General features: G+C 42.8%; 3 protein-coding genes across 3 annotated transcripts; 1 reads left to right on the forward strand and 2 right to left on the reverse strand.

Annotated features, from left to right (window-relative positions):
- Positions 1-10,786: 10,786 nt before the first annotated feature.
- On the reverse strand, positions 10,787-11,905 carry LOC5512917. The gene has a single exon (XM_032382397.2). It carries the CDS (start codon positions 11,770-11,772, stop codon positions 11,197-11,199), a length of 576 nt encoding a protein of 191 aa, XP_032238288.2. The 5' UTR covers positions 11,773-11,905; the 3' UTR covers positions 10,787-11,196.
- A 1,894-nt stretch (positions 11,906-13,799) lies between these two features.
- Positions 13,800-16,175, forward strand: LOC125560664. The gene has a single exon (XM_048722708.1). The coding sequence runs from the start codon at positions 14,058-14,060 to the stop codon at positions 15,675-15,677; it is 1,620 nt and encodes a 539-aa protein (XP_048578665.1). The 5' UTR covers positions 13,800-14,057; the 3' UTR covers positions 15,678-16,175.
- A 168-nt stretch (positions 16,176-16,343) lies between these two features.
- Positions 16,344-20,882, reverse strand: LOC5512948. Its single transcript, XM_001633167.3, has 4 exons — positions 20,688-20,882; positions 20,063-20,209; positions 17,573-17,743; positions 16,344-16,721 (listed from the first exon to the last, which is right to left on the reverse strand). Exons 2-4 carry the CDS (start codon positions 20,198-20,200, stop codon positions 16,503-16,505), a joined length of 528 nt encoding a protein of 175 aa, XP_001633217.1. The 5' UTR covers positions 20,201-20,209; positions 20,688-20,882; the 3' UTR covers positions 16,344-16,502.
- Positions 20,883-22,538: the final 1,656 nt, after the last annotated feature.

Genomic DNA, 22,538 nt, shown 5'->3' on the forward strand with positions numbered 1-22,538 from the left:
GCCCTGTTCACGTACACTATAGTTGAGTAACATGCCCTGTTCACGTGCATTATAGGTGAGTAACATGCCCTGTTAACGTACACTATAGTTGAGTAACATGCCGTGTCCACGTGCACTATAGGTGAGTAACATGCCCTGTTCACGTGCACTAAAGGTGAGTAACATGCCCTGTTCACGTGCACTATAGATAAGTAACATGCAATGTTCACGTGCACTATAGGTAAGTAACATGCCCTGTCCACGTGCACTTTAGGTGAGTAACATGCTCTGTTCACGTGCATTATAGGTGAGTAAAATGCCCTGTTCACGCGTTCATGTCCCTTGAATTGTAACTATTCTGCCTCGGGATCACCAACTAAATTATAGGTGAGTAACATGCCCTGTTCACGTGCACTATAGGTAAGTATTATGCCCTGTTCACGTGCACTATAGTTGAGTAACATGTCCCGTTCACGTGCACTATAGGTGAGTAACATGCTCTGTTCACGTGCATTATAGGTGAGTAAAATGCCCTGTTCACGCGTCCATGTCCCTTGAATTGTAACTATTCTGCCTCGGGATCACCAACTAAACTCGGTAAATCGTTTGTTGTCGAAGTTCGACCTTGGGTCCTAACAACTTTACGCGACCAGACATTATAGTCTTTATCTTGAAGTGTGAATGCCCCCGGTAGGATATAGCAGCCTCCTTCATTGTCAACGTACGCCGTGTACTCAAGCATGGGAAAACGGGGAGTTTTCTTAGTGGGTTCCTGTGTCTGTTCTGGCTTAGCATTTTTAGGTTTTACTTGCTGTTTTTCTTGCTTTGCCTTCGCTGTGTTCTCGGCACTTTGAAATTTGTATCTTACTTTTGTTCTTTCATTTATTGCTTTTAGATTCTGTTGTCTTGTCTCTTCGATTTGTTTTTTGCATTCGTCACAATGCGGTCCCTTTGATGATCTTTTTGCTTGCGGAAGATTGTCGATGCTTGGGAAAAATGCGTTTCTTACATCGTTTCTTTTCTCGTATTTAGCACAGAGGAGACTGTTCCCGCCATTTTGCGTTTCACGCTCGCGCGCGAGCTCTTTGCCGCCAATTTGTAATTGTCGCTCGTGTAAGCGCACGGGGCATGTGCAGAATGTTTGTCCATCTTCGTCAGAACTTTCTGACGATTTATACTCCACCGATTCTCTAGTACAAGCCAAATGAAAAGACTTGGCTCTTTCACTTTTCCTGGTTTTACTGCGATTTGATTTACCGTTCTCTGCATTTCCAGAACCGTCTTTCACTTCAACACATTGAACCCTGATAAGATCATTTAATTTCGGCCCATCTTCCTTGGTGCAATACGTCCCAGTCCCGGCTCTTAAAGGAAGCTTTTGTCCAGTCTTATACGCCTTTCTCGGGATTCTATCAAAACTTTGTTGCCTTTTGAGCTGATTCAAATTCTGCTCACTAGAATCAGCTTGAATCAAGTTTGTTATTCCTACGCTGCTTGGACAATTGATCTGAGACAATCTCGACAATGCAAGACCGTCTGGGCTGACTTCAAAAAAGGGCATTTCGCCCTTTGAAATGATTCTTTTCTCTCTTCGAAGATGGTCTTGAAACCCATCTATAACTTTTCCGCCAACATCTCTTGTGTTCTCAATAAAAGGGCCCAAAATAGATGATTTACATTCGAGATACTTTGCCGTATTTAAGCTAGCGTGTTTTGCACGTCTTTGGTAGTCCTTAAGAGTTTCAACTTCCGATTTCTCTTTGCGTAGATCTACGATTTCTTCCTTCAACTTTTGCGTCTTTAGAAAGCGTAAGTGCGATAGCTCTTCCTCTAGTATTTGATTCACGTGGCCAAGTCCGTATCTCGTCACAGGGGCATTGCTCATGTCAAATACTTGGGGAGGGTAATGTTCCATGATAGGTCTTCAGCATAATTTTAGCAGCCAAGTTCAATAAATATCAACTTGTCAACCCCAAGGTAATACATATATAGCGAAACAGATCGCTTTTCCTCTTCTCTTGCGATGAAACGGCCAGATAAATAGTATTAAGGAGTATCAAGGATTGATATATTTCAGATAGAAAAAAAAACAGTCGCTCTTTTTCTTCACCGTCGAGAGAACAAATCAGGGAAATTTTCATAAAAACGACGATTAAAGCCGAAGTAATCCAAAAAGTAGAACAAGTCTCTGCTTCGCTTCCTTTCCAACTAGCACAATAGCCCAGAGATCTGGAGCAAGGCGCCTAATTTAATTCTCGTCCGCTATGCTCGAATTCGCCTGGATTTGACTGAAAGCCGCCTTTGTCAGAATATCCAACTGTTAGGCACGCGCATATGTTTCGATACAAATAATTCTGAGAGAATTATTATGCAGTTGGGAGGGCTTCCGCGTTGGCTGGTGTCTCAATAGAGACCTTTGTACATCCGAAATTTCGTAATGTACATATATCCTCGTCTGCTGCGACAACTTAACAAGAGTCAAGAGCTAACTTCTGAATCTATTAGCGACAAACCATAAGAGAATTCAATTATTCGACCATCGCTAAGCCTCCAGTAATTGTGCTTTCAACTACAACTAATCCCTTTTCAATAAAACTAACTGTTTACTGTAAGGGGACGCCGGTTATGTAAACACAACAAAACAGAGAGTTCTATTGATCAAAAGCGATGAATATTTTTAAGGTGTTGATATGTTTCGTTTGCCAAATAGTACAGTCGAAAAAATGTAAGGGAAAGATAGAATAGACTTTTGCGCTTGAAAATTGAGCATATACATAATGTATAATGGGTGAAATTTTCAATTAGATTTTTGATCATTTGTACAAGTCGTGTACTGTGTCCTTCGTGTTTTGTTTACTTAAGGATTTTAACTAATATTAAGACTGTATGTCTGTAGTGATTATTATGCTGGTGTGAAGTTGGCTTTAAAACTCCACAATGGCATGAGTTTGATTATCGAATCCACGGCTCATTTAAAAAAGAGCGGTCACCGACTATAATAGGATTGCACTAAAAATACTTTTTTTTTAGTACAACTTTTTTAGTATTTTAATCTAAAAAGCCACGTGCATTTTTGGCGCGCGCTTCGGCTTTTGGCAGTAAATAACAACAATAAAAAGCAAATTATTCATCGCTTACAAATCAGCAAGGAAATTTATATGCCAGAAAGGGACTCTTTTTAATGAAATATTTTATTTCCCCTCGCTTACTTGTCGCAGCCATTTCTCTGTGTTTGTTCCACTATAGAAGAGATATGTTTTTTAGTGCATATTTTTTTTCTCAGTTGCCTGTTACATATTCCATATCAATATTTGGGTGACCTTAAATCTCGCTCGGCCAATCTCTTGGAGGCCTGGGTCTAAGGGCTTTTCAAGACTTGTGTGATAAAGATTTGACCAAGCGATAAAGTTTTTTTGACACATTTTTGCCTCGAGTCTCAAATTGAAAGGAATCAGCATTTTTCACCATGTTTTATGGAGATCAGGGAGCGGGTAAACTTTAGCTCTTCTAAATATGGGCATCAATGCCCATATAAGGCAATGCATACGAAGTACACTATCCGTGGGGAATATGTTTGATATGTTTGATCTAACTGTTTTATGGAAGACTGGACCACACGCCAATGCCTGCGCATTGTAAACGAGGGATCCTTGGGACTCGGGCCTATTCTAAATGGCTGCCACAAAAGACAACTACGCTCCTTCCCCTCAACCTTCCTTCCGTTAGCTAGTGAGATAGTGACCAAAGATGTTAAATCATGATGGCTTTTTTGACGATCATTTATGAAGTTATAAATAATTATAAATTGTTAACACAGGAAGCCAAGTACTGTAAAAAGGCGTATAATTATCAATGGCTGCTGTTTCTCTAAACGGTACATAAATGAGCCTGGGTCGAGCGCGCGGTAAGCTGTGACGTTTGGGTCTCGGCCTTTTTATTCATTTTGTTTTCATTATGGCGGCCTGCAATATAGTAGTAGTAATCGTAGTTGAAGTAAACACAACTTCCAATATGTATTGTTCTAATAAGGAATTGACCGAGCGAGGTAGAAAAAAGACACCTTACATAACAAGATTGATATGACACAAATATCTTGATACACCTTTAACCCCAATCATCATCATCATCATCATCATCATCATCATCATCTCTCATCAATCATGTCAATATAATTGAAAATTTTAGCATGTTTATTATTGTTTTTATCAAAGTTAAGCTGTAGCAAATTTTTTTTTCATAGAAATTCTCACGGTTGAAAATCGACCCCGCCCTTTTCAATTGGAAATAAGAATTGGCACAAAGATTGTAGCAACTCGAGCACAGAAAAAATGCTTTGTTACTCACACAAATGGTGTCAACTTTGGCGAGAAGAACTAAACAAATGCTTAACTCAAACACAGACGGTCGATTTTGCATATTCAATTACTTGCAATTTTCCCGTGTTATTAGAATACCCCAAAATTTATATTGTCTATATAAATAAATCAAAAACCTTTTATAATTTACATTTTGAAATAAGAAGGAAAAAGCTCAAAATGAAAAGGAAATGAAAATGTTTCAAAAATATGTTTTGTTGGATGCTGTAGCTTTTTTTCGTGAGATATAAAGCCTTTTTTATAAACAATTAATATTTAAGGTGTTGTTTCATAGAATACTATACTTATGAATGGCTACTACGCACAGGGCTCACGGCCAGAATAGAAGATCTAATAAAGGGCGAATAGCGAAGTTAGAGAAATTAGTTTTGCTGTACAGACATATGCTATATTGGCCAATTAGGACATGGGTTAGTAAGACCGGCAACCATAAATGTCTTTATGAAAAAGTCAGGATATTTGACCAGATTTAGGCAAACTAATGGTCGCTTATAAACCCTGTTAAATCTTCTATAATCAGAGTGAGCCTGGGCTACCTGTGGCCTGTATATCATAATCAAGAAATCCACCGAATTGAGGGAAATTGTTGTTTCCCAAATCAAGTCATTTTAATTTATGATTATAGTTCTTAAAAGAGTTCTGCGGCAGGTTCTATGTTGTTTACTTTATATTTTAAATATTTTATTATGAAAATAAATAAGTAAGTAAGGAGCAGACTGTGTATCTTTTCCCAACATCTGGCATTTTTATTTACAAAAAATAAAAAAGGGGACCACACAGGAACTTACTGACCTGAAGTAATTAAAAAAATCGACACTCGATAAGTCCCCTATTGATAACGCGGTATTAATTAGACAATTATGCAACGTTATGTGGAAGTTTTTCATCGCGAACTATTAGTAGTAGGGTAGGTATGGTAGTAATATAGGCAGGTTATGTTTAACGTTCACGCTAAATTGACCTACGGAACTGAATAGCGGTCCTTCGACGGCCGTCGGATGAATAGAATAGATGCGACGGACGTCGGATAGAATAGATGCGACGGTCGTCGGATGAATAGAAAGATGCGACGGACGTCGGATAGAATAGATGCGACGGTCGTCGGATGAATAGAATAGATGCGACGGCCGTCGGAATAGTCGCAGCTGGACTATACGACGGCGGTCGGAACTGAACGCAAGATAATGTATTCACCCGCAAAATTAGTATTCCCCCGCAACAGCCAGGCTAATTCCATACCTACCCTACTACTACTATTGCCTTGTTTAGGGTTGTACAAAAATGTAGGGCCAGCTTCGAGTAACGAGAGTGCGCGGGCGCCGTAACTATATAATGAATCTATTATCAAAATCCAAAGGTTATTTTTTGATCAAGCATTTGCCCCATTTTCTCTCGTTCCTGCCCCTCCGAAATAGCAGGCAATACCTGAGCTCTGGTTATAAGCTACAGTACTACTATATATCATAGAACGTATTTTTTTATATCAAGCCATTTGCCCCGTTTTCCTTCGTTCTTGTCCCTCCGAAATAGCAGGCAATACACTGACAACAGTCTTCGCCTGAGCTCTAGTTTTCGAGCTACTTCTTCTAATAAAGTTCCTTTTTCTTGACCAGCGGTTGTAGTCATAGAGCTGCAAAGCCACCTCGCCGGGAACAGAGTGCATGCATCCGGTTCGCTTATCGATAACCGCAGGCAAACTTACTTTCGGCTCCGCTCCACTTACTTCCCGCGTTGAATTGATGTTGATTTTGGCAGCTGTCTCTGCTCTTGTGGGGCAATATTGAAGCCTTGGACTTAGGAAAATTAATGCTTCGTTTGCAGTCCTTTTTTGCATATTTTTGTTTTTCTTCGGTGGCTGTTTTGTGAGTTGTTGTCTAGATGTCTCACTCGGCGTAGTTTGTGTTGTTGTTTGCTCGGTTTTCACCGCAGGTAAAGTTAAGCCTTTCGAAACGGAATGATTCTTTCTCACAGCTTGAGAAAATACATTCTTTGGGAAGTTGTATTCATGATTTGGTTTTAATTGCTTCATCTCTGTGTCTTTGTTTTTCAAGCTTATGTTCAGCCTACGCGCTCTTAGTTTACTCAACTCAAACGTCAGAGATTCGCTGTCAGTGAACCGTTCTTTGACAATTCCAAGACCTTTAAGTCTCAATTCTCTTAAATATCCGATAAACTGCCTCTGAGCCGAGAAATCATCTTCTTTTGGGGTGAGCACTTGCTTCAAAATCTCACCACTCGAAGCAGAACTTTTCTCGCTTTTTTCCTCAGCGTCTATTTGCTTCTCTTTTCGTTTCTTCCCTCTACTTTGAAGAAAATTTCTCGCTCGAAAATTTCCCATAAATACACCAGAATTTTCCATCTCTCGCATAGAGCGGCTTCGTATTCCTCTATCTAGTTCATCGCTTGGCAACGACGACGCCAGATCAACAATTCGCAACTTTTTTTCTTCGTTTTTCCCTGCTTTAGGTTTCGTAGCTTCGGTCGAGCTCTGCCCAGCGTCTCTGCTTTTTCGTGAGAAGTACATGTTGGAAGCGATTGGGTTTAGGATTCTGTTTTCCGTCCTCATGCCGAAAGCAAATGGCCCTATTTCAAGACCCTTCTCTGATATTACATACATAGTTGCTCGCCCACAAGGGATTTCGGATTTCGAAAATTCATTCATGGCGACCTACTTACTCACTTCTTGGATAAAATTGAACCGGCGAATTCCTTCCTCGGATATGAGGTCATTTAACAGCGCGTCAAACACATACAAGTCAGACAAAAGATTGTTTTCTTGTCTTTGAAATCCCGCAGATTTTATAATAAATTCAGCGGCTGCGATGCATGTATGTCACTGTGTAAATTGCAATTCACAGATAATTTTCAGCTCGTTGTAAATTAAGCTCTTCACGCATCGGATCTTGTTTCGGGTTGCTTACCCTTTTACTAGGCGAACCTAGAAGTCCTTATTCAGCAGGTTCCCACGGAGAATAATAAATATATTTGCTCTTCTCGACATCCAAAGTCTTCTCTGTACACATATACACGTCTTCGGCCACCCGAATCGCTAAGAACCTTATATTTGATGTCGCTTTAAGAAATTGTCAAAGGGGAGAGAAAGTTCGAAACACGACATGTTGCCCGTGTCTTCTTTAAGCTCAGTCGATTTGTCGTCGCCGGCTTTATCTAGGCTTTCCTGTAGCTTAACGTAAACTTGCCCCTACGTAAATCCACTGGGGGATGGACACATCTGCCAAAACCAGGAGATATTTGATAATTTCACTCTGCGTCTCTACGGCCCACACAGAAAGAAAAAAAAAAACTCAGTTCTACGTCTACGCGTTAGACGATTATCTAAACCTTTCTGTACATGGATTGAAAAATCGCCTGAATAAATAGGTGCATACGGGTGGCTATTACAATAAAGTCACTTAGTCCTATTGTTGCGGGCTATTATCGCCATAAGAACATGTTTATTATCACGAAATTATCGTAGGCTCGATTAGCGGCGTGAATAACTCCTAGTGAGCCGTGAAAAAGAACAAAACGCAGTTGAAAGCTGCTTTTGTTTTGGAATTTGAGCAATTCTTTTGTGCCAAAAATAAATAGACACATTTTAGACTGGTTGTCGCATTTTTACAACGATCCAAATTCAATAAAAAGTGGAACCTTATGACAAAGTCATCCCTTGTGCGTTGGTCGGCGTACTACTGCTTTTTTTATATTTAACCCAAAAAAGCATTCCCTCCTTCCATTCAATACCAGTCTTTAAAAAAAACCGGAAATGTTCCACCTCCTTGAATTCACTCTTTCACTTCATTATTACTTGCGCAACCTGTTGGCAGCGATTATACACCCATTTTAAAAATGCAAACGGCAAAAGGTAGTTCTACGCCCGAAAGGTGCTTATGGGTAATAATTATTCCTAAAACTTAGGGGCTGAATAAAGTCCAGGAAAGTCAGAGCCAAACCGCATAATGGATGGCTCATTGCTTTTGTCCCCTCTCCTCCCCTCTTCCGGCTTCCGGTTCAATTCGCCACTAGAACCCCAATTCACATAAATACTGAAAAAGTAAAAGACAGAGACTCGAGATGCGTGCGGAGGAGGCTAGAGCTGAATAAAGTTCAGGAAAGTCAGAGCCAAACCTATAATGGTTGATTGTATGATATATTCATATTATCTAGCATTTGGTAGAGACACATGGTTTCCTTCGTTCATAGAACTGCCGACTTTAAAAGCACACTAGCATACACACATTGGCACCAGTCGGGACGCTAGCACAGTCTATTACCCGTGCAGTTCGGCAACCATGGACAGCTGTTTCGTCCTTATTAGGACTCATCAGCATGACATAGCCGGTTTGCCTCAGTTAAACTTCATCGGCAAAAAAACTGCAGGGCGACTTCGACTCGAACGAAGTGCTTTAAACCACAGCTTAGATCCATGTGGGATCTAGAGCTGCGACCGGACTAGCGTGATGCCAATAATTGTGCGGATCACGCATGCGACCTTTGCTAGTCTAAAACTCCGTCGGATAGCCAAACTATTCTTGCGAGTATGTATACATAAATGTGGACTTTAAAAGCATACTAGCATACACACATTGGCACCAGTCGGGCCAAGACGGGACGCTAGCACAGTCTATTACCCGTGCAGTTCGGCAACCATGGACAGCTGTTTCGTCCTTATTAGGACTCGTCAGCATGGCATAGCCGGGTTTTTTGCCGATAAAGTTTAACTGATGCAAACCGGCTATGCCATGCGGCTAATAGACTGTGCTAGCGTCCCGTCTTTGCCCGACTGGTGCCATTTGTATGCTAGTGTGCTTTTAAAGTCCACATTTACAGAACTGCCATTTGCAGTTCTGTTCTCTTGCGCTGCGCTTAGACGAACAGAAATAATTTCCAATGTACCACGCACAGGAGTTGGAGAGGACCTGCCAGTAATCTTAATTAAATACTTACATAGCGTAACGCATACATTTATAGTATTATAGAAATATATGGAATATGTGTATTTATCTTACATATCGTAACATTATGTAATGGTATATATAGTAATATACAGAAAATATCATTTTTTTGTTCTTATTGCTCATTTAATTTAAATATTTTATATAATTTTAAACAGAAAAAAAGACTACTGATAGGTGTAAAGTGATGCTAGGGAGGGATGGAGTGGTTTATATATCACATCTTACAAGGCTGTTAAACTTTCGCCATTATCATCAAATGTTATGGATTTGATAAGAAGCTAGAAATCGAAGGTGAGTCCAATCCAAGAGTTCCATAATTATGTTATCGATCTGTTTTTCCTCGATGATTTTCCGAGGCTCAAGCAACGAAGACGCGAGCGTACAGCTATTTGCCTGCACATCGAAACACGTACAAAGTACCTGTTATGGGATACCTGTGTGGGTGGTATCCCTGTGTTGTTGTGACCGTTGTAAAAAGGACTGGGTTCTCGGTACTAGAGACAGAACACGAATAAAACATGGTGTCAGTATACCCACCATTTTTAATTTCAGAAGCAATCGTGAAAAATAAAAAAACAACATGGGCAAATTCGCGTCCTGTGCCCCAGATGATGCAAATGACAGGAGATTAAGCCTCCAACTGAGAGATATTCAGAGACAATAGAGACAACTATGTAATAGCTACAGAAATGAACAAAAAACGAATGCTATTATAGTTGCTACACTATTCACAACCGTGGGAACTGAATGCTACAAAGTTCTCAAGAACCTCACTCTCACAGAGCCATAAAGAGCAGATCCAAAAGCTACTTTAGACAAACTAAGAGAAGAGTTTTAGGCCAAAAAATCATTATTGAAAGATATATCTTCAATTCCACTGTTTTAGAGCCGAATGAAAGCTTTTATCTCTTTCTCTACAAAGTTCAACCTGCCCCCCTAATATTTAAATAATATTTATTTAATTTTTCTATAATGTGCCCCACCCCCCACACCCCCCCCCAATCTTACGTGGCCTGCTAAGGATCTGAAATGATAAGGGACAGGCTTGTGATCGGTATAAAGACACCAGGGAGAGACTCCTCAGAAAAAAGCATCTAACAATCGACTTGGCAATAAACATGTTCCGCACAAGCGAATATGCTGCCATACAACTAAAGAAAATGGAAAACAATTCTAAAACACTGCACTTTACCAAGTTCCACTCTAGGAGCCCCAGAGAAAACAAGGAAATCACCAACTGCAAGTATTTTGGGATGATCACACTGGAGGAAACTGCAAAGCTTATGGCTTGACATGTGCAAAGTGCCACAAAAAGAACCATCTGGCAAAGGTTTGCTTGAGCTCAAAGAGGGAAAGGCCAAGAAGAAATATCAGTACTAACAGGTTCCCAAACAAGCAAGACATTTGCTATACCCTCGAGCCAAACATGTCAGATGATCTAAGCAGTGATGTAAGATATATGTCACCACTGGCTATAAAGATCATTTTTTATCCAAATTTTCACCAGATGATATAAGAAAATATAAGAGTATCATGAGATGGGGAAGATTATTCTAATAATGCATAGTGAGGGGTGCACTATTCTATGAAGATGTATCTATCACGCAATATGCTTTAATGCTTTGCGTGAAAGAAATTGACAATACTGACAGCCTATATTTTTTTATAGATATTTTCTTTACTCTGAGGGGTGGGCGGAAGGAGGTCCCTCCCTCCTTAGATCCACCCCCTAGTCAAATTGTCTGTTTGTCAATTCAAAAATTAAAACTTTTTACCTGATGCTTGTATCACTTTCTATCAGTCCCTGTCTTGTATCGAGTTTCATGGAGAAGTCTTTCTTGTTATCCCTAAGCTACTATTTCTGGTCTCAGATAGTCTCGTATTCATGTACCTGCAGTCTCGCTATCTTCCATTCTAGTCCCGTCATCTTGCTGAGCTCTCATCTCGTCTCTAACTTCCATCACAACCATTGCCATTGTATTCTCACCTATGATCCTCCCGCTCGCTTTATCCAACCTGGCAGTCCAAAAGTCAGGCTGTCCACGCATTGGGATATGCACTAGTAATCTATTCCCTGTCTCAAGTAACAGGCTTCGAAATGGCTCTTTGGAGAATTTTACCCTCAGAGCTTTTTTCATGCGAATTTTCGAAGCATTTTGATCGAGTGCATCACCGACAAGAGTCAAACCATGCTTTGCACTGCCGCTTTTTGAACCTGCAGACTTCGCTACGATACCTTTAGATACTTCCACAGGCCATGAACTCTTAGCGAGACTATCAAATTTACCACCCTTTGTGAAATGTTTCCGGTCTTCTGGTATGAATTTCATTCCTTGGAAATAGTGTTCAACCGAAGGAAAAACGCCTTCTTGCATATCAAGATCTACTTCGTAAAAGTTGGACAGTTTGTTGTAAGGTGCTTTCACTCTTGAGTGAAATATTATAGGAACCTCTGCCATTGCCGTTTACCTGATTTGTCAGTGCTCGCGCAGATTGTCGTGTCTTTCTTTCACCAGTTCGTTTTGATTTGTTTTGTTTCATTTTGTGGTGCAATTTCGCCGCCATCTTGGACGTGAAGAGTCTTGGGGACTGGATTAAGGGGGAGGGGAGGGTAGGGGCTTCTGAAAAAAAGCTTTAAAAAATAAAAGAATTTTAAAAAAGCACGATTGTTTATATTAAAGCTCTCACAAAACAAATATGCAAAGTTTGGCTTGCAAAAAAAAAAAAAAAAAAAAAAGAGGATCGTTGGGTTTTTGACTGTCCAAATAGCCCAGCGCTAGGCCTTCCCCGAGTTATGCTACAATCTGCAACGATTAACGGGGACGATCTCCCTTCACCCTCAATCAGTGTTGGAGGGAGAAAAATTACCTAGGGGCTATTCGCATCATCACATCCTCTAACTAATATTAATCGGGGGGAGAGGGATGGAGGTTATTCGTGTGCGAAGTGTCCCAATTTTATCGTGGATTGTAGCATTTTTTCGGCATTTTTTTGGGGAAACGAGGTTTCTTTTCTTGTAAGAAAAATGGTTGGTCCCTTACCCTCCCCGTCAGATATCAAATGGTCGGTCCCCTACCCTCCCCGTCAGATATCAAATGGTCGGTCCCTTACCCTCCCCGCCAGATATCAAATGGTCGGTCCCTCACCCTCCCCGTCAGATATCAAATGGTCGGTCCCTCACCCTCCCCGTCAGGTATCAAATGGTCGGTCCCTTACCCTCCCCGTCAGATATCAAATGGTCGGTCCCTTACCCTCCCCGTCAGATATCAAATTGTCGGTCCCTTACCCTCCCCGTCAGATATCAAATGGTCGGTCCCTTACCCTCCCCGTCAGATATCAAATGGTCGGTCCCTTACCCTCCCCGTCAGATATCAAATGGTCGGTCCCTTACCCTCCCCGTCAGATATCAAATTGTCGGTCCCTTACCCTCCCCGTCAGATATCAAATGGTCGGTCCCTTACCCTCCCCGTCAGATATCAAATGGTCGGTCCCTTACCCTCCCCGTCAGATATCAAATGGTCGGTCCCTTACCCTCCCCGTCAGATATCAAATGGTCGATCTCTTACCCTCCCCGTCAGATATCAAATGGTCGGTCCCTTACCCTCCCCGTCAGATATCAAATGGTCGGTCCCTTACCCTCCCCGTCAGATATAAAATGGTCGGTCCCTTACACTCCCCGATAAGATATCAAATGGTCGGTCCCTTACCCTCTCCGTCAGATATCAAATGGTCGGTCCCTTCCCTATCAGATATCAAATGGCCAGTCCCTTACACTACCAGATCAGATATCAAATGGTAGTTCCCTTACCCTCCCCGTCAGATATCAAATGGTCGGTCCCTTACCCTCCCATGTCAAATATCAAATGGTCGGTCCCTTACCCTCTCCGTCAGATATCAAATAGTCGGTCCCTCACCCTCCCCGTCAGATATCAAATGGTCGGTCCCTTACCCTCTCCGTCAGATATCAAATGGTCGGTCCCTCACCCTCCCCGTCAGATATCAAATGGTCGGTCCCTTACCCTCCCATGTCAAATATCAAATGGTCGGTTCCTTACACTCCCCTATCAGATATCAAATGGTCGGCCCCTTACCTTCCCCATCAGATATCAAATGGTCGGTCCCTTACCCTCCCATGTCAGACATCAAATGGTCGGTCCCTTACGATAAAAATAAAATAAATATCCATATAAAACAATATATCAATTTCAGTTAATTATATTTAAGATAAATTTCAATGGCGGTATGATACCCTAAAATTTACCAAATTTGAATTAATTGTGAAAAAAAATATTTTCGTCTCAAAGTTACCGTTATTTATCCTTGAAATGTATGCCCTAGTGTAATTTAAATGAAAATATATTTTTTCCTATAGTATTCAGCTTTTAAAAAATGTTGGCGAGCCGTTGCTAGGGGCAACCGGTCTGTTTGCAATTTGTTTTGATCTAGAAGTCGGATTTCAAAGGGCCTATTTCGATGGTGTTTTCGATTTTCTCTTGTTTGGGTTCCCTGTGTTTTATCCACGTGACTGAATAGATCACTAACAAGAGAGTTTACATGCAGTACCTTCCTAAATATCGATCTTCACATTTCAACATCAAATTAAAATACAACCTTCCATTTTACTCTTCAAATATGCCTAAATTCGCTAACCAGAGACGCAAAAAGCGGCGTTTTTGTGGGAACCGCTTTACAGGAAGTCTCAATTTAGAGGAAAGCGAGTATAAGAGAGTTGAAAACAGTCCTAATGAGTCGAAACGAACCGAGTTGTTCGACTGACATGGAGCCTGTTCAAGAAGGCAATCCTGCAAAATCTGCTTCTTTTCGAAAGCTTTCGAAAACCGCTGTCGAGGCAGATACAGTGCCTAAACCTTCCCAATCCACTGCAAAGGTATCTGATGCTAAGGTGACCGGGTATCGTTTCGTGGATATGGTCATTCTTAGCAATATTTTCGCTTTGCTACGATGTGGTGACTGTGGCGAGTTCTGCCTCGTGCTCGGGGAAGACGAGCACAACCGGAAGGGTTGTGCCTCGAAGCTACGTCTAACCTGCCAGAACTGTGACTGGAAGCATATCACTTATACTTCGAAAGTTCAAGGGCAAAGTTATGAAGTGAATCGCAGACCGGTTTACAGCATGAGAATACTCGGAAAGGGACATACTGGAGCCAGAAAGTTATGTTTACTTATGAACATGCCGCCACCACCTACTACGAGGGCATTCACTAAAAACTCGCGCACACTGCTGAAGCATGTAAAGGAAATTGCAACCAAAAGTATGGGTGATTCTGCAAAAGAGCTTAAAGCAGATACATCGGATGGGCCAACCAATTGCGGTGCTTCATTCGATGGCACCTGGCAGAGAAGGGGCTTTTCATCTCTGAACGGCTGTGTCACCGGCATCTCTATTGACACAGGGAAAGTTCTTGATGTAGAGGCCCTTACGGTGTCCTGCAAACAATGCAAGCTGCATGATCATCTAGATAAGGATAGCGAGGAATACAGTTTGTGGAAGGCAGATCACAACGACTGCAAGGCCAACTTCAGGGGTTCTGCACCTGCTATGGAGCCTGAGGGTGTACAGCGAATCTTTAATCGTTCTGTAGAGACCCACAATATCCGTTACACTGAATATTATGGTGATGGCGACTGCAAAAGCTTTAATAGAGTTGAGAAAGTCTATGAGGCTGACAATATTATAGTTAAGAAAAAGGAGTGTATTGGGCACGTACAGAAGAGAGTTGGTGACTCCCTTCGAAAACTGAAACGTGACACCCCAGGTCTAGGCAGCAAAGGCAAGCTAACCGATGCACTCATTGACAAACTACAGAATTATTATGGCATTGCCATACGTTCTAATGTTGGAAACTTGGAGCAGATGCGTAAGGCAATTCATGCTAGTCTTATGCATTGTGCTTCTAATGAAGCCAGAGTGCTGCATGACCACTGCCCGACTGGAAGCACAAGCTGGTGTAAATATCAGAAAGACAAAGCAGACCACACCAATACATTTAAGCACAGTGCTGGTCTGCCATTGGAGATACTGGCCAAGGTAAAGCCAGTATATGTTAGGCTAAGTGAAGCCAGTCTGCTGGGGAAATGCCTACATGGCAAAACACAGAACCAGAATGAGAGTTTGAATGCAATGATTTGGCAGCGAGTGCCCAAGGAGGTGCATGTCGGCAGGGATATTCTGGAATTGGGCTTGTATGATGCTGTATGTCATTTTAACATGGGATACAGCTTTGTACTAAGACTGTTGGAAGCCCTCAAAATCCCTGCCGGCAAATATACGGAAGCAGGCTGTGGCCTTGAGGATACTTCTAGAGTTCGGCTTGCAGAGTATAAAAGTAAGGAGGCATCTTAAAGAAGGAGAAAGGTCCTGAGAGGCAAAAGAAAAAAGAAAGATGACAAGAAGAAGCAAGCTGAGGGCTCTCTGTATGATCCTGGTGGATTTTAGAAAGTATGATCTGAACACTGCCCTCATATTATGAATTTACACATTTACGTTATCTTTAACTTGAGATTTCTCAAATTGTGAGATTTCAGTATATTAGTAATACTCTAACAGTGATATCTTCCAGAGAATTTGTTGGAATTGGCTATTTTTTTCAGGGGATGTGCAGTATATGTATTCTTATACAAAGACCTAAAGGATAAACATTTGCTTTAAATCTCAAATTGAAAATAATTTTCAAACCTGACAAACAAATATCCAAATATTAGTTTCTGACAAAATATTCCTCTAATTTGAAAAATATCACCAGGGTAATTTCTATACTTCATTGTATGCATATGTTGTAGTAAAAGATTTCCTAAAAGTTTGGTGGCTATTGATAAAAAAATAAAGGAGTTGTCACTGTAAGACTGGATACCATGATTTCGGGGTAATTAAGCCCCCCCTGGTTGCCATAGCAACGCAATGTTTTGTCAAGTATGTCAATAAATTTATCTGATCACATAGGTTGTATGTATGTTGGTTAAAAATTATTCTAGTGCTTTTCAAAAAAAGTCACCCCTCAGGGTCTCTAACCACCTTAATGATATTTTTTATTAGATGTAATGATTATTTTCTTATTTTCCAAGTCTTTTAACATGCCAAAATTTAATGACTAAAGGCCTCTGGATGCGACTATGTAACGATATTACTGCCCAAAAAATAAACCTATTTTGTGTGGGCGTGGTTGTCAAGTTAACGGGGACGAATGCTTTTCAGTCGGTCATTGGGGAACTTCATCTCCTCTGGCGTCGCGTACCACCCCGGTTCCTCGGTCTTGACGAGTCCTTTGTACTGAGTCTCGGTGAAGAGTTCCCATTTCTTGGTCTGGTTGATTATGAGGGAAGAGGCGCCTCCGATATCACCCGGGGGAAATAGAGCGGTCACATCCGGGCATCCGTAGTCATCGAACGCCTGGGGAATTTGTAAAAAAATATATATATTTAAGATTGTTAGACTCATTTATTAATCACAGAATAAAAGATCAACGAAAGCAAAGAGGATAAATATTGATCCGTCGGGCAACAAAGATCATCAAATGCATTGAGAATTTTTGAAATGCGATTGAGATTAAGGGAACGAGCAAGGAAAGGAGAAAAAGAGGAAGTAAATAAAGAAAGGAATAAGCAAGAAATAGGGAAATAAGAAGGAGTCAGAAATAAAAATAAGCATGAAGCAAGCAAGTTATCAAAGAAAGGAATGTGGACTTTAAAAGCACACTAGCATACACACATTGGCACCAGTCGGGCCAAGACGGGACGCTAGCACACTCATGTGTGTATGCTAGTGTGCTTTTAAAGTCCACATTTAAAGAAATGAACTCTGCAATCAAAAAAAGGAAGTCGTCCGCAATCAAAGAAAGGAAGTCCACAATCAAAGAAAGCCGAAGCAAGCAGGCAAAATAAGGAAGCAATCAAAGGAAGGAAGTCCACAATCAAAGAAAGGGAGCAAGAAGTCAAAGGAAGGAAGCAATCACTGGAAGGAAGCAATCAGGCAAAGGAAGGATGCAATCAAAGAAACCAAGCAAGGTCAGCAAGCAAAGTAATCAAGAAATAAAAAAAAGAAAGAAAGAAAGCAATTAAAGAATTAAGTAAGCAACCAAGGAAAGAAAGGAAGAAATCGAAGGAAGGAAACAATTAAAGAAAGGAATTAAGCAGGCACTTCAAGAAAAGAAATAAACCAAAAAAAAAAGAAAAGAAACAAGTAAGCAATAAAAAGAAACAATCAAAGAAAGCAAAACGCAAGCGCAGCAATAAGATGTCTACCTTTCGCGATCCACCGTAATACGCATGCTCGAACACAACGGCCGTCTGTCTCGTTGTCGGGACGCTGTAAATGGAGCCTGGGTTAAAATTGAGGTCCAACTCGTCCCCAGGCTCCAATATCTGGATGTTCTTCTGGACAGAGTCTCCAGCCTTAGGGTTGTATTCTTTAGTCTGAGTAAAAGAGAATCAATAAAAATCAGGAACTTAAACTATTCAAAACAATGGTCTGAGAGAGCCTTTAATGAGAGCGCGGGATCCCTGTGGTGTCATAAAACGTTAGGGGCCGGGCCTATTTTTCAATGGTAGCCTGCAATATGTACGTGGAAACCCTCGCCGTACACAGATCCAGGCGCTTACGCATGGGAGGGGGGGGGGGGTGCTCGCAGTCCCCCCCCCTCTTAGCGGCCAAAAAAATGGGGAATTTCTTATTAAGGAACATTTAATTTCTATGTTTTTTCATGTGATACCTATGAACCGTGTGTGTGTGCGTATGACTGGAACCGTGTGTGTGTGCGTATGACTGGATCCGTGTGTGTGTGGGTATGACTGGAACCGTGTGCGTGTGCGCAGAACTGGAACCGTGTGCGTGTGCGTATGACTGGAACCGTGTGTGTGTGTGCTAATGACTGTGCAACTTACGGGAGATGGTCACCAGGGTGTGAGGAATCAACCGGATTTTGTTCGGTGCTGTCTGAATATACCTTGACTTCGCAGCGACGACGTAAAACAATCAATCGCCTCTCGTGGCTGCTAAAGGGGAAGGTTCTTGAGCCTGCACCCCTAGTCCCTTAGCCTGCACCCCCCTAGTCCCTTAGCCTGCACCTCCCTAGTCCCTTAGCCTGCACCCCCCTAGTCCCTTAGCCTGCACCCCCCTAGTCCCTTAGCCTGCACCCCTAGTCCCTTAGCCTGCACCCCCCTAGTCCCTTAGCCTGCACCCCCCTAGTCACTTAGCCTGCACCCCCTAGTCCCTTAGCCTGCACCCCCCTAGTCACTTAGCCTGCACCCCCTAGTCCCTTAGCCTGCACCCCCTACCTGCACCCCCCTAGTCCCTTAGCCTGCACCCCCCTAGTCACTTAGCCTGCATCCCCTAGTCCCTTAGCCTGCACCCCCTAGTCCCTTAGCCTGCACCCCCCTAGTCCCTTAGCCTGCACCCCCCTAGTCCCTTAGCCTGCACCCCCCTAGTCCCTTAGCCTGCACCCCCCTAGTCCCTTAGCCTGCACCCCTAGTCCCTTAGCCTGCACCCCCCTAGTCCCTTAGCCTGCACCCCCCTAGTCACTTAGCCTGCACCCCCTAGTCCCTTAGCCTGCACCCCCCTAGTCCCTTAGCCTGCACCCGCCTAGTCACTTAGCCTGCACCCCCCTAGTCCCTTAGCCTGCACCCCCCTAGTCACTTAGCCTGCATCCCCTAGTCCCTTAGCCTGCACCCCCCTAGTCACTTAGCCTGCACCCCCTAGTCCCTTAGCCTGCACCCCCCTAGTCCCTTAGCCTGCACCCCCCTAGTCACTTAGCCTGCACCCCCCTAGTCACTTAGCCTGCACCCCCTAGTCCCTTAGCCTGCACCCCCTAGTCCCTTAGCCTGCACCCCCCTAGTCCCTTAGCCTGCACCCCCCTAGTCCCTTAGCCTGCACCCCCCTAGTCCCTTAGCCTGCACCCCCCTAGTCCCTTAGCCTGCACCCCCCTAGTCCCTTAGCCTGCACCCCCCTAGTCCCTTAGCCTGCACCCCCCTAGTCCCTTAGCCTGCACCCCCCTTGTCCCTTAGCCTGCACCCCCCTTGTCCCTTAGCCTGCACCCCCCTAGTCCCTTAGCCTGCACCCCCCTTGTCCCTTAGCCTGCACCCCCTAGTCCCTTAGCCTGCACCCCCTACCTGCACCCCCCTAGTCACTTAGCCTGCACCCCCCTAGTCCCTTAGCCTGCACCCCCCTAGTCCCTTAGCCTGCACCCCTAGTCCCTTAGCCTGCACCCCCCTAGTCACATAGCCTGCACCCCCCTAGTCACTTAGCCTGCACCCCCTAGTCCCTTAACCTGCACCCCCCTAGTCACTTAGCCTGCACCCCCCTAGTCACTTAGCCTGCACCCCCTAGTCCCTTAGCCTGCACCCCCTAGTCCCTTAGCCTGCACCCCCCTAGTCCCTTAGCCTGCACCCCCCTAGTTCCTTAGCCTGCACCCCCTAGTCCCTTAGCCTGCACCCCCCTAGTCCCTTAGCCTGCACCCCCTAGTCCCTTAGCCTGCACCCCCTAGTCCCTTAGCCTGCACCCCCTAGTCCCTTAGCCTGCACCCCCTAGTCCCTTAGCCTGCACCCCCTAGTCCCTTAGCCTGCACCCCCTAGTCCCTTAGCCTGCACCCCCCTAGTCCCTTAGCCTGCACCCCCCTAGTCCCTTAGCCTGCACAACCCTAGTCCCTTAGCCTGCACCCCCCTAGTCCCTTAGCCTGCACCCCCCTAGTCCCTTAGCAGGCACCCCCCTTGTCCCTTCTCCCCTGCTTCTTCTCTCACCTTGTAAGCGATCCAATATCCGGCCTTGACACTTGCACTTGTGAACACGACGCCAAGAGTTGTCAAATCTCTGTCGGATTTCTCCAGGTCTTGGCGGAGACCATCGGCAGTAAAAAGTGAAATGTTCACTTCCGACATGATATCGATCTGAAAAAGTTTATTGATAAAATATCCTGCAATGCAGTGTTTTTTAGAGATGTTTGGTAGGAAGTGTTTCTTTTCTTTTATTAAATTGCGGTCGCACATATTAAATAAATTTTTAGTTAAAAGCGGGTATTCGTAGCATGGCACCTGGGTGGGTGGATGAAAAAAGGGTTTGGGGGGGAGGGGGGTTGTTAGTGGAGAGACGATCTTAAGGGCAGAAAAACTGGCTAGAGAGCGAGGAGTGGAATTGTCTGTATGGTTGGGTCTGAATTTGAAAAAAAACGAGTAAAACAGACTTAAAAATTAATCCCAAGGAAATTAAACTCAGAGTTATAAGGGATATCCGGGTATGTGTTGGCGAGGTGCTTTTCTACATTGAAAATCTTATCTATAAGGATCGATAAGGATAAGCGATAGACGTTATCTGATCATTTCTTAGCTTGTACAAAGAGCCAGAAGTCGTGTATGAACGCAGACTTACCAAATAAGAGATTGTTTCTCTTGTTTGTTCCTTCTTGAGCTTGAACTGATTAACCAGTCGTGACGCCTCCTCTAATGATTGTTCCGATAGGCAGGCAGGGCCTCATATACACAACTACGCTCTTTTCCAAGAAACAGAAGGGATGAGAACTGGCTTGAAATTCTTTGAAATCCTTTTGAAGTTTAGCTCGTGATTTTATTGTGACTTTAAATTTAGCTTTCTGCGAAATGCCAAGGGCCGGAAACTATCTGAAGCGGAACAAAGTGACAGAAATACTCGTGGTCGATAAAGAATAACAACACGTCACAGTGGAAGTCACAAGATAATTCAAGCTTGGCAGAAATATCGTTCTGCTGAAAGGCCCTGTCTCTCGCATCCTTTTTATTGTTTTCATAAGATTTTAAGGGATATATAAAATATTGAAATAACTATCTGTCTATATTGCTCGACTAGAGTTTATAGTCGAGCAAACCAATTTTTGAAAATTGAACTCAATTTAATCGTCTCTAGGGGGGGTGGCGGGGGCACGCTTGACCTGGTTGACTGTAATACCTATTTACCAATGTAAATTATTGCGTAAGAAGAAAATATGTAGTAAGCAAGATTACGAAACATCCTCACAGAAAGCCATATCCCTGAATGGTTTGACTGTTTTATTTCTTTGAGCGGAAAAAGCAAATCAAGAAAAGAGAAAAGTAGTGCAGAACGATAACATTCATACTATTTTTTATAAGAACCCTTTTATAAGAACCTTTTTATAAGAACTTTTTATAAGAACCTTTTTATAAGAACCTTTTTATAAGAACCTTTTTTTATAAGAACGTCAGCCTGAGATTTCACCAAATTTTATAAGAACACACTAAGAACATGCCGAGGCTCAGATAGCAGAAAAGATTTTCTTTTTTAGTCCTTGATGCATTCGAAAATGCAGAATTAAATTGTGCTCATAGTAACATGGCTATTATTGCTTTTGATCATTTAGTGTAATTCTCTTCCTAATAATTCATTAAGAACATATATTCAGCCTTAAAGACTTTTTCTTCGTTTGGGAATAGCGCGTAGTCAATCAATCCAAACAATCGAAACCAGACGAATAACCCCCGAAGCTTGTGTCTGACTACGCGCTATTCCCAAACGAGAAAAGGATTTTGGATTCGCCGTGGTCTCGTAACAACTACTTTGGCTGTAAAATGTTAAAAAAAAGAACGGCCCAGCCTCAACTGAAAATTGGACGTTCTTATAAAAAAGAGTGTACAGTACTTACCCGCTTATAAGAACCTAGAATTTATGAACCTGTTAGCCTAGAGAAATACCAATTTAGTACCCCGTTAATGTCACTTTACGCGTGAAAAGGAAATGCCCGCTTTGCAACGAAATGAATACACTAGGCACGACTATGGCAGAATATGGGGGGAGACACACCGATCGAAAGCGAGTTAGCGTGACGTGAAGACTAGCGCGTGACGTAGCAACTGTAGTGTAAGCATATGACCTTTAGGCCTCACTCATCTTCCCTACACTCCGCGTGAAGGATCGGACGAGAGTATTGGCTGGTCCACAAACGCACAAACTCACCTTATAGCAAACAAACCCCGCTTGGGGAAGTCGTCAGACAGAACTTACCGCAGACTCTCGGAGATACTCCACAGTTTATTTCAATAATAAAGCAATGACTAAGTTAATACTTGTTTACAGTTGGTCTCCAAGCTAACACTGCCTGTACACACAAAGAAACCTGTCAGTAAAAGGGAGGGAGGGTGGGCAAATGTTTCTTTTCAGTACCCGTAGCTTATTAAGCGAAAGAGCGAATGAATTTACTTTAGGTGTGGCGCTTTATATAGATAGCGACCA

The sequence above is a fragment of the Nematostella vectensis genome, chromosome 15 (assembly GCF_932526225.1).
Source record: "Nematostella vectensis chromosome 15, jaNemVect1.1, whole genome shotgun sequence".
Taxonomy (NCBI): domain Eukaryota; kingdom Metazoa; phylum Cnidaria; class Anthozoa; order Actiniaria; family Edwardsiidae; genus Nematostella; species Nematostella vectensis.

Bases quoted from the DNA above. Each gene is read 5' to 3' on its own strand.
- LOC125560664 (XM_048722708.1), top strand. From the start codon at position 14,058: ATGAGTCGAAACGAACCGAGTTGTTCGACTGACATGGAGCCTGTTCAA.
- LOC5512948 (XM_001633167.3), bottom strand. From the start codon at position 20,200: ATGTCGGAAGTGAACATTTCACTTTTTACTGCCGATGGTCTCCGCCAA. The intron at 17,744-20,062 runs GTGAGAGAAGAA...TCTTTTACTCAG, and splicing joins GATATTGGATCGCTTACAAG to ACTAAAGAATACAACCCTAA. The intron at 16,722-17,572 runs GTAGACATCTTA...CAAATTCCCCAG, and splicing joins ATTACGGTGGATCGCGAAAG to GCGTTCGATGACTACGGATG.
- LOC5512917 (XM_032382397.2), bottom strand. From the start codon at position 11,772: ATGGCAGAGGTTCCTATAATATTTCACTCAAGAGTGAAAGCACCTTAC.